We start from the raw sequence: 17943 nt of genomic DNA on the forward strand, positions 1-17943 counted from the left end.
AAAATCTTTGTTAGTTGACTAAAACTATTTGAATAAAATGAACAAATAAATGTTCAGATCAATAATATTCTTGTTATTTGAGTACATAATTGATGATTGGATTGAACATATAAAATTGTTAGCTTAACAAATTGTTTGTTAGTGAACTAAAACTATTTTAATAAAATTAACAAATAAATGTTCAAATCAATAATATTATTGTTATTTGGGTACATATTTCATGATTAAAAGTTGAACAGAAGACCTTGTTAATTTTACCAATGGTTTTCCGTTCTGTGCAGTAGCTAATTGTTCGATCGCCGCTCGCCATGACGCGCTGATTAACAAAAATGTCTCTTTTAAGATTTTTAATATTTGAAAAACTAAACGTTATATTGAAATTCTGATACTTGCATCGTCTCGAACACATAATACTACATATTTAAACGCTAATTAAATTTCGAAAATAAAATGTTTAGGTCGGTAAATCGTTGTGTGAAGCTAGGAACTTTAACACGCATAAGATAGGCGATTACGATGAGTAGGGCCCAATGACGTCACGTGGCTATTCTACATATCTTAATATCTCTTAGTTAGTCTTTAGATAGTCTTTAGAATAGTCTTTAGACCATTAAAATAATTTTTAAATTTTATTAACATTTCAAGGGGGTATGTATAGTAACAATGCCTCATTATCGAATGTTTTGGAAAAACAATAGTCGTTATCCTTTGATTTCAGACAATATGTCCAGAAATCGGTTTGATAACCTCCGTTATTATTTTCATAAAAATGACAATGCAAAAAATGCTTTCTAGAACTCATTACTACTTTTTAAAGTACGTCCCTTTGTAACTGCTATTAAAAATAATATGAGAAAAATTAATTTTGAAGAATTTTCATCAGTTGATGAGATAATATAAATTATCAGCAAAATGCTGTACTCTACATTTATGGCTCCTTACTTGACCTAATTTTTTGTAATAATCCTAACCTAAAAGTTGAGTGCTGTCTACAGTTATTTGAGATTACTAACACTCACAACACTTATGAATTTTAGAACACGACTTTTGGTAAGTTCACTTACGTTATTGAATTTAAAAAAATACTGTACTGACGGGGTCCCGCGCAAAGGCAGTTTGAATTCAAACGGCCTTTACGCGGAAATCCGCGCTGTGTTCCTCAAACAAACCGCCAACCGACGACGACCGACACCAGTGCGCGACAACCGCGCTAGGATTTAAAATTAAACTTATTTAAAATATATTAAATTTTATAATCAAACATACGAAACATAACATGAAAAAACAAATTACTAATACTTAAACTATATTCATTTCATTAACAAAATTAAATAAAAAGTAAACCGAATACTACTTCTTTACCAATTAAAAATTTTAACGCTTTATACTATAACATCTATTACAAAGATTTAGTTAAAGAAATATTTATAAAACTGTTGAACAAGATACTGATACCCACTTTTTTCTATTAAAAAGTATTTTGTAACTGTAACTAATTTATACACCTACGTATAACATTTATTTTATATTAAAGTGTTTTTCTGTGATATATACGAGACACGTATAAAATATTTTTTTTCAAGGATATTGAACACAAAAAAACGTATTACCATGTGGTAAACCGATATGTTCTATTGTTTCCTTATAATAAGAGTCGTTTTGTATCCAAATAAGGATATACCAACTGTGCCCAAATGACCTTTTTTTTGTAAACTGTGCATCTGTGTCTGAAACTTATTTCAATATAGGTACAGTAGAACTTCGATTAACCGTCACTGTCGGGACCGGGGGGCCTATTCTCAAATCGATCGAATATAGATGTCGAATAAAATTGTTCGATTGTCCAGTTTCGATCAGATTTATTCATTCGATGGCGGTTTTTCGATTTCAGGTATTCTGGGGGCCTATTCTCAAATCGATCGAATATAGATGTCGAATAAAATTGTTCGATTGTCCAGTTTCGATCGGATTTATTCATTCGATGGCGGTTTTTCGATTTCAGGTATTCTGAAATGACGATCGAACAAAAACTTTTCGGTCGTATTATTTTTCGACTATCGAATAATAATCATATGATTTACTTTGTTTTCCATGAAATAGACATATTATTGTTGATACGTTATCTAGTATATTCAATTTATTATATTATATTGTTATTAGTTATTCTTATTACATATTATATTATGTTATTGTAATTGACGTTATAATAATTTAAGTTTTTACCACCGTTTTTTAAACCATTTTAATATGTCTCAAATAATTAAGAAGTCTAAAGGAAAGTCATGTACTACTTCCCAAAAAGAAGCGATAGTTGATTTTATTAAACTACATCCGGAGTTAAATAAAGGTAAATTCACTCAAAATTTCACTAAAAAACACAGCCAAGCTTTGTGGCAGGAACTCGCAAAACACTTGCATACATTAGTTGGTGCAGTTAAAACACCACAGCAATGGAGAAAAGTAAGTTTTATAGATATCTACCCAGAATACCTAGAACTTCTTATTACTTACCACAAACATATTGTATATACACCATTTATACCTTATACCTACAAGGGAAACTGATCTCAACAAGTACTAACAAGGTATATATTTAAACTACTTAGTGTTGGATTGACATGAAGTGTAACGCAAAAACTAAGAGTGTCCAAGTGAAGAAAAGTTTTAAAACTACTGGTGGTGGTGAAAATGAATTTCCAGATGGTCTTGATACACTGGAAGAAGATATTGTTCACCTCATCGGTCAAGTACCAATTAATGGACAGCCTCACACTGAAGAGCCATTAATAGTCTTTGAGGGTTACAACATGGACATTATGACTATGTAAGAATTATTTTCACATTCCTTTTTATAGCCTTAGACAGACAAAAATGTTTTATATAACTTTTGTAGAGAAAATAATGAGACTGTTAAATTCACTGGCAATGAAACTAGTCTGGGTGAAGATTTGAATATTGTGTACGAGTCCAACGCTCATGATGGTGAAAATTATGATGAGAACTATATATGTACAGCTTTGGATACTTCTGTCCAGCCAAATGTTGAAAAAGTTGAAACTGTGACCACCAAATTAAGGTTTTATTAATGATATTGCATTTTTTGGATATATATGTGTGTATTCAGTGTTTGATATAAATTAAATTAAGATGGATTTAATAATAATTATAGTTATAATTACATAATCCTATTAAGCCATTAGTAAATAAATAAATATATAAATACATATATATATATATAGAATGGCTGGGGAACGTAAACGTGTATAGATAACTATAACTACACGGGTTAGAAAAATAGCGTCGAACCAAAACCAAATCACGTTTCGTTATAGGTATAGGATAGTATATACGGAAGTAGGTAAGAAAATTTAAGTGTTAAATTTGTGAATAAGCAGACAAATTGTCAAATCAAAAAATGTATAAGGTTCCCTGCAATTCTATAATAATAATATGTACTTTTGTGGGAAAAGGGTAGGTTATAGTTTCAAAACTCCATAAAGATTTGCTCACTGGATCATTATTTATTTTTATTTTTATTTATAACTTCATTCAACAATTGACATTTGGATACATTAAATTGTATTCTTGTTAATATTTTGACATTTTTAATTTATGATGTATTTTTAAATTAAATTGTTGTTACTTTTTTGTTCTCACATATAGCCAAAACATTATAGTTATTCTCTTGGTTGTGCATTTTAATATTTCTTAATTTCTACATTATTTTATAACATTTCATAATTAAGGTTTGGTTTAAATTTAACTACTAATTATGTAACACTTGGTTATAAACTATTTTACTTACTTCATCAATATTTATTTTTTTATTGTCTTAATAATTAGATTAATAGTTTTATATAATTTGTGATTTAGTTTTATCAAATTCTATTACAGTACTTAAGTTAGGAAATACTATATGAATGTATTGTATAAATTAAAATAAATAAACTGTATGAATATACATACAATTTTATGGTTAATAATATATACCTATTACAGAAAAATTGATGCGTTAAAAAAATCATTGGATAAAACTGGCAACCTGGAATCCATTAGTGTAGAAAGAAATAATTTGTTAAAGAACTATTATGATAGGAAATTATTACTTATGGAGAGGCAAACTAATGCTTTGGAAAAAATTGCCAACAAAAACTGTTCCTGTAGTGTAAATGTAATGCCAATGAAAATGTAGTTACCCAGATACATTGTACAGTGTGTACACACATACACACATATATAATATATATATATATATATATATTTATGTTTTAAATGCAGTATAATATTAATTTAACCATATTATTCTTAAAACAGTTGTTTTGTTACTGAATTTAAATATTTTATTTTGTTTAATAATTTATTATGTTTTAAATGCAGTATAATATTAATTTGACCATATTATTCTTAAAACAGTTGTTTTGTTACTGAATTTAGTTATTTTATTTTGTTTAATAATTTATTATGTTTTAAATGCNTAATAATTTATTATGTTTTAAATGCAGTATAATATTAATTTGACCATATTATTCTTAAAACAGTTGTTTTGTTACTGAATTTAGTTATTTTATTTACTTATCTTAAGATTAATCTTATGTATTATAATATTAGTACAAGTGCATAATTTTTTTTATATTTACTTATGAATAATTTTACATAATAAAGAGTTGGTTATTAAATGTATTATTTTAATAATGTAAGTTGGTACTTTTAAAATTTAAGTAAAATAATTTTGAATAATTGCTGTTTGAAAACGCCTCCCTGCTGTTAGTTCTGGATCTATCCGATTCGCTAACTCATTGTCCGGTAATCCTTGATTGGGTATCATACCAAAGTCTATATGTTCTAAATTTATCTCATCATTATTTATAATTGGAAGACGGTTTGTTATGCAAATGTTGTGTAGTATTACACATGCATTTATAATTTTGGCCGCTTTTTCTGGATGGTAGTGTAGTGTTCTATCTTTCAGAAGACATCTAAACAGGAAAATTACTTTATTTAAAGTCTACGAATTGTGAAAATTTAATTTGATTCAAACCTAAAACGCATTTTAAGCACTCCATTACACCTTTCTATTGTTGACCGAGTTCTGCATAACCATTTATTATAATTTGACTCGGGTCCCCCTACTTCAGGTTCATGTATGGGTGTCAATAACCAAGGTCTAAGGCCATACCCTGAATCGGCTAAAAATAAATTGCATATAGGTGGGTGTTAAAAACTTGTTTAGTTGAATATTAATAATTATTTCTAAATTTGTTACCCAACAAAAAATTAGAAGTTTGTCTGATAGAATGGATATATTTTAATACATCAAGCACTGGGCTTACACGCCATATATGACTGTCGTGGGCACTCCCGGGAAACTTAGCACAGACATTAAGGATCTTTAAGTCACAATCACAAATCTATTCAAAAATATTTTTATTAAACCGGTACAAAATATTTCAAGAAAGTGCCTGTCAACTAAAAGAAAATATTACCAGTTGTGTATTAATACTATGATATCCTTTTCTATTTACATAGATGTGTTCAGGATAAATGATATCATGTTGTTTTGGTGGTACAATAGCGATGTGGGTACAATCAAGTACCCCAACTACTCCAGGTACTCCGTATTTTTCATAGAACCTAGTATGCAATATGTAAAATACAATACTGCATTAATATAAAAACTAGCGAGAACAATTTTAATATTAAATTACTATCAGCAACTATTATTACCCTAAACGAATAGAATTAAGTTCATTAATGGTTGATGGAAATCTAATGTACTGATTCATTATTTGTGGTAGGTTTAAAGCGTTTGCAACTTCAGTGATACATCTGCTAACTGAGGCCTGACTGAGTGCAGATCCTCTGTGTTCACCTATGTCCTGTTGATAGCTACCACTAGCAAAAAAGCGAAGTGCTGTCAATACCTGTAGATCATTTTAAATTACAAATGAAAATAAAATAACATAAGTTTTTATTATTTGACAATAGGTAGGTTTTTTATTAAATAAATGTAAACATATAATTTGAGTAGTGTTATAGTAAGGAGTGTAAAAATAACTTCAAGAAATATTGGTACACAATTTATTCAAATCTTTATTTATATTCTATGTTCAATTACACAATAAATAAGCGAGAATAAATATTAAATTAGGTGTTCATGCTTAATTCGTAATAATATTACATTAGCCATTTAAAATTTTTATTAGGTAAATGGTAAGTAGGTATTCAATAAATATTTATAGGTACTAAATACTGTAGTGCAAATAAATACTAAATAGTAAGTAGTGATCCAAACTACAATATAAACGATTTTTCATATCCTAATAGGTATGTCTTAAATATATTTTTTGTTAATTGTGGTGTATCTACATAGGTATTAATAACTATCAAGATTTGATAGAGTTATTTCTGAAACGGTGATTCAATCGATATTTAAATGACTAATTCAATTACCAATACTTAACTTTCTATCAATACTAAGACCAGCATTTGTTTTAGGTGCCATCATATGTGGACTCAGACTTTGACATAATTCTTTTACCAATGATTTAGATAGCCGGTAAGTTCCTAAGAACTTTCTGTCCGAGAGAACTAGATAATAATTAAATAAAAGCATATTAGTAATACCTGTAAATAATGATATTTACATAATGTGATGTTAAATAATGAGAAATAAAAAATGTTTACTAGTAAACGGATCTTCCTGCGCCATGAGCCGCCTATCTTCGTTAAATATATTTATATCTAAATAGTTTACAATGTTTTGATAATTGTATAAGATTTCCAACTCGTCTGCCATTTATTTCAAATTATATATAACTTCTATAACTTATTATATATAAGTAACTTAAGTTCAAATTAATTAACCATAATCAACTAAGTACATACCTATCCAATATTAATTCAATAAAAACAATAAACTACCTACTACCTATGCTATCAATTCTATCGTCGAATCTGAGATTCGATCACTAAATACCAGTCGATGTAGAATGTCGAAAAGGGTGATCGAAAACATGATCGAATACTGTTTGAGAATACGGTTTTGCCCATTGATCGAAACATGAATGTTTTTCGATCGATTTCCAGTCGAAAACGTTTTTCGATCGATTTGAGAATAGGCCCCCGGGGCTATGACGGTTAATCGAATAGACGGTTAACGGAAATTTTGCAAAAAAAAACGTGTGCATACATATATGTACACACATTTATAACATATAAATTAATTATTATAACACATATAAATTATAAACATACATACCACACATATTATAAAAAAAAATCTGTAATTTTAGTTTGGTTTTTTGATTCTCTAGCTTTTTTAGCAGCAATATTACGTATTTGACGTAGAAGTAAGACTTGCGTAGCATTTGACAATCGTCTAATCGCCTCATTATTTATTTTTTTCGGCGATGACCGATGACGGATAACAGAGAGTTAGACGGTTAATCGAAGTTCTACTGTATACAACATTTTAATTCACTACGTTATCTTTTATGTAACAAATGTGAACTGTATATAACTATATAAGTTATAAGGCAAATAACTATTATTTACAGTTATTCAATTTAATAGTTTGGTAGGCAAAAACACGTGTTTGGGCATTTTATCCAAAATCACATATCGAGTTTTTACGATAATATTTTAATATATATTATAGCGAGTATGCACATGAACCACCAATTTGAGAAATGACTTAAGTCAATTAAAGGTTATTCGGGGAAAATAATAAAAAACTTTTTTTAAACAACCAGTTACCAATACAGTATGTAAATTAACTAGAATGTCAGTAGTTGTGATTCGAAAAATAATTCAGATATTGTAATGCAGTTTTTTCAATGTAAATATGACTAATTGCCTACCTTTAATATTGGTCAAAGTAAAAATAATAAAAAACCAATTACATTTTTTTGAACATTTGAAAACAGCTATTTCATAGAGAACTTGTAATATGAAGAAAAAATAATATTGAAATCCGTTTAATTTTGATAGATCGAAAGAAACTTCTATTAAAAAAAAAATATATAAAAATATAAAAAATATTATAGTTAAATTGTATATTTTTAGTAACTATAATGATCAGAACTCATAACTTCTAGCATTTATTTTACACATTTCTTTATAGAGGATCTGGGGACGTATATTTGAGCTATTAATTTGTTTTAAAAACCTAAGATGTTAAATGTGAAATTCTATGTTGCATATTTTTGCATATTTAAAAGTTAAAATGACATTTTGCTTTTTTAAGTCTTTCTCAGTACCGTAGCCTTTAAACATTTTTTTCTTAATAACAACAAGTAATTATAGTAGTATTAATTATTTATATTTGTAATTACATTACTTTTTAAACTCAAAAAAAATGTAAATTTACCAAATAAAAAAAAAAATAACTTAAAAAAATTTAGTTACAATTTTGATAAGGAATTAGTAATGTAATTTAATTACCAAAAAATAGTAATTTCACCAACACTGGAAATTACGTAATATAAAACTGCTCATTATTCATTTATAAACTTAACTTTTGTAAAAAAAATCAACCCAACACGTGAATATTCGATTTTGATAGGTAGGGTATGTAAAAAAATACAATCCGATGTAATAATTCAAACACAATTTAAAACTACTTACAACTTAAAACTTATTTTATATTGGTAGGTACTATTAATTTTACTATATGCAATGCAATTTTAAAAATATAAAGATTAATTTAAAGATATTATCTTTTTTTACGATGAAACTATTCATACTATTTTACGTTATTTCTAGTAAGGTATAATGAACTCGAAAGTCAATTACAATAATTATATGGTATACATTTATTGTTTTAAAATAATTTATTAAATAAATCTACAATTTTAAAATACTTTCAATTTTAAATTTCGAAATGTTTTTTATAAAAATTAATGTTGTGCAAATCCAGTGCTTGGTAAAGAATATTCTCGCTTTCAAACATTTTTTTAAAAACTATTATTGTGATAAATTAGTATAAAAAATTTTAAAAAAAATGTTAAGTAATATTACTATTGTAGTACTAAATTTCTCACTTCATTTAAAAACGTTTAAAATTGAAAAAGTCGATTTTCATTTTTATAAAAATGTAGATAACAAGATATATTTATTTTTTTTAGTTTGTTTGTTCACATCAACGTGAAATGATTATTAATGCGTATAAATCCAAATTGGCAGTCGATCCAAATTTGACTGTTAGAAAGGCGCGCGAAATCCTCTCTAAGGAATTGGGAATTGGTCAAAAGACAATTTCGAACACAATTGCCCAATATCGCGAAAACAAAACAGTGTCTTCGCCAAACAAAATAAAAATTTTCAAAAACGTTGAAACAAAAGTTGACGATTTTGATAAATATGCCATCAGAAGGAAAATCCATCAGTTTTGGTTTAATCGTGAACTGCCGACGTTAGATAAAATTTTGACGGTAGTTAATGAAGATCAAAGTCTACCAAGTTTCTCCCGCACATCATTATATCGATTAATGAAATCAATGGAATTCGAATATGCTAAACGAGGTCGTAACAGCGCGTTACTTGAAAAAAACGAGATATTTCTTTGGCGAAGACAGTACATTAGAGATTTACGAAAATACAGAGAAGAAGGTCGTTAAATTTATTATCTCGACGAAACTTGGGTGAATGCTGGAGATGTTACGAGCAGAATATGGAGTGACAATACTGTACAATCTAGCCAAGACGCTTTTTCCCAGGGACTATCAACAGGTGCAGTCAATCCCACAGGTAAAGGGAAGCGACTCATAGTAGTTCACATAGGGTCCGAAGACGGATTTGTTCCAGGCTTGCTTCTATGTTTCGAATCTAAAAAAAACACCCAAGACTATCACGACGAGATGAATGGGGATTCTTTTCGTGATTGGATGGAAGGTGTTTTGCCGAGACTCAAGGACAATTGTGTGATTGTGATGGACAACGCTCCTTATCACTCAGTGAAAAAAGAGAAATGTCCAACTACGCAATGGCGAAAGTCAGACATCATCGATTGGCTCACAAGTAAAGGGGAGGTAATCGATAACTCGATGATAATTCCGGAGTTATTAAAAGTGGTAAAACAGTTGAAACCTTTGTATTCAACCTATGTAATTGACGAAATGGAGCAAAACAAAGTAGTCTTACGTTTACCTCCCTACCACTGTGAGCTAAATCCTATAGAATTAGCTTAGTCTGTCGTCAAAAATCACGTAAAAGCCAACAACAAAACTTTTAAGCAAGCCGACGTACGTAATCTTCTAATCGAAGGTACTGTAAAAGTGTAAAAGTTACTGTTGAGATGTAGAAAAACTTTATCAGCCACACCACGAAAGCAGAAGACAAGTTTTGGGACATGGACAATTTGATTGATGAACTGATGGCAGAACAACAGACAGTTGTACTAACTATCGGCAATTCTGATGACGAAGATGATTCTGATTTTTAATGTTTTTTTAATTTATGTGTAAATATTTAACTTGTATACTTTATGTGACTGAAGTTTTTTTACTATTGACAATTTTTTTATTTTTTTTTATGTGTAAATATTTAATTTGTATATTTTATGTGACTGATTTTTTTTTACTATTGACAATATTTTTATTTTTTATACATAATATAGTTACTCGTTTGTACATTATTATTTCAATATTTGTGTATCTTATATTTATCATACAGATAAACCTCTGTAGTCTATAATCTATAATAAATTCCGTATTTTTTATTATGGACTTATTAATAAGTACTATGTTTGCTAATAAAATTAATTTTTTTTTTAAGTACAGCTATTTATATAGGACTAAGCATAATTCAGACATAATTATTTGGGAAACCGATTATTATTACGCAGTAACCTGTATTTGTTTAATTTTGTTGTACGGCATTGATTTCATTCTTTGTAATTCGGTGTATACACATCGACAATAGTCGGTAAAGTTCGGAAATGATCATCGGCGGATGGTAGTGGGGGAAATTGTGGTAAAGCGTTGCTACGCTCGTCATTCGAGCTGCGCAAAACAGGTGTCTTCTCTTTTGGAACGGAGTATACTTATATGAATATTATTAAAATAGTTCACATTAACAGCGTTGTGTTGCCCCAATAGAGATGACAACGACCAGATAAGCAAGGGACATCCGGCGTGTGCAGCGCGTGGCCGCCCACGGAATAACCTTATATGATAAAGTAGTAGGATAATAAGCAGGGATACGATCCAAGGATCACCATTATAAAATATGTCGCTCGAATAGGCTTCGGCAGACGGACCAACACCAACGACGAGCTAGGAGCTAGGAGTATGACAGTCACATCTCGCTAGTCTCCATTCCTTAATACAGTCAATTTGGACTTATGAAATTTATTGTTTTTGTTATAATCAAATAAAAGTATTCAAATTATAAAGAAAAGAACAACTCTTATTTATTTTACAACACCAACAAACGGACGTAGTCGGTTTGTTACAGGACGGATAAAAAAAACTTGGCAAGTTTTTTATAAGGAAATATTTCGGCATGTTTATAATTATAGAATTTAGACCAAAATTTATCCGTATCCTTTTCTTCAGTTATTTCATTTGTAAATTATTCAAGCGGTAATGAACGCCATTGATCATCTAAAACCTGTATTTCATTTTCGTTTTCTGAATTAACAATGCGAAGTAATTTTTGTATAAGACTTTGAATAGAAGGTGTCGATTCTCGAGCCATGTTTGACAAAGCTTCTTTGGGGTTTAGACATTTTAAAAGAGGCAAGACAGGATCATTAAAATCATACATTTTTTTAAGTTGAATGCAGCTGGTTTGTAGAAAGTCCTTGCATTTGGAATAAAAGTTGGATAATAAATCTGGACGTTGACGCGTACATTCACGAATGTTGGACGGTGGTCCTGCCGATGAGAGACTCTCGGGGCGAGGTAGCGTCGAAGGTTTTAGAAACAAACCAAAAAAAATACACAATCTGATGGTGTCGCACGGACGTGCGGAAAACTTAATTTATTTAGGTTGCTGATCAATAACAAAATAACAAACACAAAAAAATGGTTCGCGCGCGGGAAAACAGGCGGCCGTGCGTCCGTCTCAGTGATGGTATGTGTGATAACACCGAATTCCCTTGACATGGCTCAAAATTTCCCTTTTTCAGTCAAAATTTCCCTTCATAAAAAATTTTTTTAACTACTATTGTTCTGTGATACTACCTCTTACAAACCTATACTACAATAAACTATTTAGGAGAGGGACGAGCTTAGATAATATACATTATCTAAGGGGATGAGGCCAGGATGTTTTTAAGACTTTATCCATAGAAATTAGCATTTAGCATCATAACATAATACCATGGTCCATGAATTATCACATATATGACATATATGTGATACTTATATATATAATAATAATATATATATATTTAATAATTACCTATATATATATAATACATATATTATATGTCATACTATTAACTTAACAATTATACAGGGGTCAATAACACACATAGTTGGAAAACCAATAAATTGCTTCGCTCCGCTCAAAATATAAATACAGCAGTATTGAAAGAAAATTACTTTAAACTTTATATAATTTCATTAAAATAATAACAGATTAACAATTTTAACAAATTTGGCAATAGTGCAAAACAAACAAGAAAATAAATATTTTATAGCATCCTGCTTTAAAAAAAAAAAATGACAATAGTACAAAACTAATGAAAAAATAAATATTTTTTAGCATCCTGCTTTTTTAAAAAAAAGTAATAATACCAAAATATAAAATATGTATGCAAACTCAACAATTAACAATTGTCTTACAAATAACAAATAAAATAAAAATTGAAAAAAAAAATGTTAACTTTGGTAAATAAAAATATCACTATACTAATTAGCAAATAGTAGTAATTAATTTCTAACATATATAACAAATAACAAGATACTAACAAAAATAAAAAATAGTAGTTACATAGTTAAGCTGACTAGTTGTGTTGACTAGTAAATTATAATAGAAGCTATTTATCTTTGTATATATTTTGATTGTGGAGATCTAAATGAGACTGCGTAACTTTAAACTCTGCACAAGATATTTCTTTATCCTGGAAAGAAGATCTAATAACTGTAACAGCATTTAAAGTATTATCAGCTAATTTGTTTCTTTTCTTGGTCTTGACATCATTCATTACTGAAAAAATACGCTCTGCTTCAGCATTACTATGAGGTAAGGTTAATACGAGACTGGCTAATTTTGATATATTGTAAAACTTGAAGTAGTCATTGGTAAAGTCTTTGGCTTGTCCTATATCATACCACATTTTACTAATACTGAGTTGTTTCATCTTTAAGCACTCATTGTTACTAAAAAAATAAGGCAATGTTCGCCATTCTTCTAAAGCATTGTTACAATAGATCACATTTTTAAATGTACTTAGAAGATGATGTAAAGTTTCAAATCCTTCTCTGTTTGTAGCATTTAGAGCAACTTCATAATCCAAAAATCCCATTTCTTTAAATAATGCGTTATTAAAAGGTAGTCTCAAACTTATTTCTTCTGCAGCTTTGATGTAAAAATTTAAACATTTATTTTTGAATTCAGTAACTAATTGACGTGGTAAAGTTTTTAAAATTGTTTCACACTCAGTACCAACATAAATTTCAGATTCAGGGAGAAAATTATTAGGATCTTTAAAGTTTAAATTACATATATCTTCTGTTAATAAAGCTGGTTTTATAAAATTTTGACTTATAGATTTTAAGAGTCTAATAGAATTAGTATGTAGTTGGTGAATAATGGTTTTTCTTGTTTGAAATAAAGCGTTAAATGAATTGAAATAGTCTAATGAATGTTTGAGAAAAAAAAAATAAGCTTTAACCACCATATTGTTTAGAGTATCCAAAATTTGTTCAGCACTTTTCAAGTGATCTTCTACAACAGCAAGTCTGAAGTATTGAGTAAGACCATCACAACAATCTATCATCCTCACGACACACTGGTGAAGTGCTAACCATCTTGTTTCAGCCAGTTTTAAGATTTTCTTTTTATGGCCATCGAAAAATTCTTGAATTTCTACTAATATGGCAGTTCTTTTTGCGCTACCAGAGATATATGTTGAAACGTTTCTGATTAGATCTTCTGGTGACCGAGGTAATTGCTGTGCTGCCTTACTGGCAGCAAGGGCCGCCGAGTGGCAAATACACTGCATTAAAATTAAATCAGGATTATCGCGTTTCAAGTGCGAAAAAAAAGAATTATGCTTCCCTATCATAACGTTTGCCCCATCACTAGCTACACCTATGAGATGAGACAAGGAAATATTTTTGGACGCAAAACATTGTTTAAATTCTTCATATAATTTAGAAGCACTGCAGTCAGTTGCATCAACTGGTAATAGTTCCAATAATCTCGTATGAACCACTCCACTATCTGGTTGTACATACCTTACCAAAATACAAAGAAATTTGTGCATACTGATGTCAGTACTTTCATCTACAAGAGCAGAGAAATGAGAATTTTTAATAATACTAACTGTAACATAGGTTTCAACTGGCGCAATTACATTTTTTACAATACTTGTACATTTTTTTCGATGCAGTTGAACCTTTTCCATGATTTTCGAGTCTGGAAATATTTGTTTCAGAACAGGAACCAGTAAATCAACCGTCTGAAATGCTATGTTATTGGTAGCGAAAAAACTAGACAATTTTATTTCAGCCGATTTTACATTTATAATTTCTTTCTTAGAATTTTGGTCATCAGTTTTGGTAAATGAAGTCATTGACATACCTCCACGCAATCCTTTAACATTGGATTTATGTTTTAGTCCTAAGCTATGTTTTGTTAACTCACTTTTACCGCACGTGAGTATTGAATTGCAAGCAATGCATTTAAATTTAGTTGGGTCATTGATAACATTTTTCAACCAAGGCTTATATTCCTCCACTTGAAGCCATTCTTGACAGAATAATTTTGTTTGAACTCTTTTTTTTCAGCTTTAGTGAGCTCATTCCTTATCGCCCTTTTTTTTTTTTGGTGTTGATTGCTTAGGATTCATCTCAACATCAGAATCGATATCCATCTCAACGTCAGAATGAATATCCATCTCATATGTAGCACCTATATTTGAAAGATATAGAACAATGAATAATATGTAAAAAAAGGAATTATTGTATATTATGTGAATATAAATATTATTTATTAATAATACATACTTAGGAACAATTGTTAAAATATTGAGCGTTGACCGTTTACGTCAATCACGTATTCGTTTATTCGTTATTGACTCTTGTGTTGTATGTTTGATATTTGATAATACGATTATGTAAGTTGATAATTGATAGATAATATCGTTATCATTTAATTATTTTATAACCAGCGTCTATAAGGTTTTTGGTATATCTTAAATCGTGTCTGTGATCAATTCAATTTGATAAGGATAAGATCATAAAGTAATATCACAGAATAGATTAAATTAAAAAATATTAAGAATTTATTCTATTCTGTGGTAATAATATAACAAATAAGATAAAACCGAATAAACGTCATCAATATAATATTTCCCTTTTTTATTTGATTCTATCGTAAATTTCCCTTCATTCCCTTTCGATTAATTTGACGCCAAATTTCCCTGCGCCGTGGGAATTTCCCTTCCACATACCATCACTGGTCGACGGCGAGTCGTGCAAACGGTTGTGTTCGACCGATCCGGTTCACCTGGTGGCCGGCCGACGGATCCTAGCGCGGATGTCGCGCACTGGTGTCGGCCGTCGTCGGTTGGCGGTTTGTTTGAGGAGCACAGCGCGGGTGTCCACGTAAAGGCTGTTTGAATTCAAACTGCCTTCGCGCGGGACCGCGTCATACCCCCCGCCAAACCGCTAACGGCGTTGGTGTTCCGGCCGTCACCGGTGTTGCAGGTGGACGTGTGTGGCGGGGTGGTTGTGGTCGGCACTTGTCCGCGGGTACGTTTTCCGGCTGTTTTCAGAGGGCGTGGCCCTGGTGGTGTCGAGTTGTGTGGGTTGGTGCGTGACGTGTGTTTTGTGTTGGTAGGGGGGGCAGGCGGTTCTCCGCGTGTACGTGTTCCTGCCGGTGGTGGTGGACGTATATGCGGTGGTGTCTAAATACGTTATGGGGAGCTAGGAGCGCTTGTGGGGATAGCTGTCCACCAGGTGGTGTTTAAGAGCCCCACCTCCTCTTGTGTTAGGGGGGTTAGCGTTACCGTCATCGACTCGAAGGTTTCCGGGGCCTCGGTTGTTCCGGAAGTGGCGGTCACTGGTACGGGGCCTTCGGTGTCCATCGAGTAGTCGGTCGCCGGGGGAGTTGGGTTGGGGGGTGCGGGGGTCGTCGGCTTCTCCAGACGGTGCTGCTGGGGCGCTTGCCTTTTCCTCTCGCGGAACTCCCGGAGCCGCTCCTTGTTCCGGCGTTGGCGGGTGGTCTCTGTTGGTGCTGTGGGCGCTGATGGCGCGGTGGTGATGGTTGACGTTGCCCGTGGTGCCGGTACCGGCCATTTCATCAGCGGACTGCGCGACCGGTTTAGCCGCATTGCTGCAGCTGGGTCGTCCCTTGTTGCCGTCCGGAACACGGCGGTGCGGTCCTCCCACCCCCGCCTGCTGGAGTGTGGTTGTAGTTGGTATATTCGACTGTAAATTGTGTAAACTCAATGCTATTGTGGGTTTAACGGTGTGGGGTGTTCGCCCGTGCGAGGTAGGGCACGTTGTTTATACTGCACGCTTAAAGCACGACACATGAATTTTGCGCGGTGGTTGCTGGTCGGTTACGAATACTCCTTTACCTACCTGCCAAGCGAGTTGCACGGGGCTCCACCATTTCGGTGCGAATCCGGCGTGGAATTTTTTGTGCGCTTTGGACAGGCGGTGTGCTTTGTAGTACACCCTGTCGCCTGTCCTATACTTAGTGTACGCCTGGTCAACTTTTTCAGGCGGTGTTTCTAGGGCGTTCTTTTCGCGCTGCTCCCTATCTATATTTATCAGCTCGATCGGGACGTCTACCGTCCGAGATAGTGCCCAGTCCCCCGGCCGTTTTGCCTCCCTACCGAAGGGGGGTAGCCCGTCTGGTCGTTGCGCCTATTCCGGATCGAGAATAAGATAGGGGCTAATTTGGTGTCCCAGGTGTTGTGGTTACCACCTATGAGTAGCGCGCGTGAACCTTTTTTTATTTCCTGGTTGCGACGTTCAACTGGGTTGGCCCTTCGGTGGTACACCGGAGTCGTCCAGCCTTCGGCCCCCCATTGCTCGATCGCGCCGCGCATGTCGTTTGCTACGAATTGGGGGGCCGTTATCGCTTAGGCACACACGGGGGTATCCGTAACGTGAAAAAACTCTCTCTCGAGCGTTTCGGTGATTGTTTTTGTAGTGGCTGTGCCGAGGGGGTACGCCTCAATCCATCTACTAAACAAGTCCGTAGCGACCAGTAAATATTGTTTGCCCCTGCTGGTGCGTGGGTAGGGGCCCATGAGGTCTATGCTGATTACCTCCCAGGGCTGGCTTAGTGTACGCCTGGTCACCTTTTTCAGGTGGTGTTTCCAGGGCGTTCTTTTCGCTCTGCTCCCTATCTATATTTAACAGCTCGATCGGGACGTCTACCGAGGGCGTACGCCTTGATCCATCTACTAAACAAGTCCGTAGCGACCTATGAGGTCTATGCTGATTACCTCCCAGGGCTGGTGGGGTATCTAGATGTTTTCGGATCGTCGGCGCGCGCGTTTAGTGGTTTGGTGCACGCGCATATGTGACACGACTTACGTAAAGTCCAATGTCGTTTTTCAGCCCTTTCCAGAAAAACCGCTGTCTTACCGCCCTGTAGGTCTCTTTCCAGCCCGGGTAATTTGCGAGAGCGCAGTAGGCCATCGGTGACAATATACTTGTTATTTTTTTCCGCGGTGTTACGGTATTGGTAGTATATATTTGCCGATCCTAGGACCGCCACCGCCACCGCCACCGCCACCGCCACCCCCTCTAC

The 17943-nt window shown here is 32.8% G+C and overlaps 3 protein-coding genes across 3 annotated transcripts; 2 read left to right on the forward strand and 1 right to left on the reverse strand.

Moving 5' to 3' along the window:
* Window positions 1-2247: 2247 nt before the first annotated feature.
* On the forward strand, window positions 2248-4192 carry LOC111027486. Its single transcript, XM_022305877.1, has 4 exons — window positions 2248-2460; window positions 2607-2824; window positions 2894-3076; window positions 4000-4192. Exons 1-4 carry the CDS (start codon window positions 2248-2250, stop codon window positions 4190-4192), a joined length of 807 nt encoding a protein of 268 aa, XP_022161569.1.
* A 522-nt stretch (window positions 4193-4714) lies between these two features.
* LOC111027487 (putative nuclease HARBI1) lies at window positions 4715-6796 on the reverse strand. Its single transcript, XM_022305878.1, has 7 exons — window positions 6685-6796; window positions 6451-6588; window positions 5725-5911; window positions 5484-5631; window positions 5264-5408; window positions 5039-5186; window positions 4715-4976 (listed from the first exon to the last, which is right to left on the reverse strand). The coding sequence occupies exons 1-7, from the start codon at window positions 6794-6796 to the stop codon at window positions 4715-4717; spliced, it is 1140 nt and encodes a 379-aa protein (XP_022161570.1).
* Window positions 6797-9857: 3061 nt separating this feature from the next.
* Window positions 9858-10441, forward strand: LOC111027488. The gene is made up of 2 exons (XM_022305881.1): window positions 9858-10186; window positions 10315-10441. The coding sequence occupies exons 1-2, from the start codon at window positions 9858-9860 to the stop codon at window positions 10439-10441; spliced, it is 456 nt and encodes a 151-aa protein (XP_022161573.1).
* The last annotated feature ends 7502 nt before the right edge of the window (window positions 10442-17943 follow it).

Source organism: Myzus persicae, unplaced genomic scaffold, assembly GCF_001856785.1.
Source record: "Myzus persicae strain clone G006 unplaced genomic scaffold, MPER_G0061.0, whole genome shotgun sequence".
Lineage (NCBI taxonomy): Eukaryota > Metazoa > Arthropoda > Insecta > Hemiptera > Aphididae > Myzus > Myzus persicae.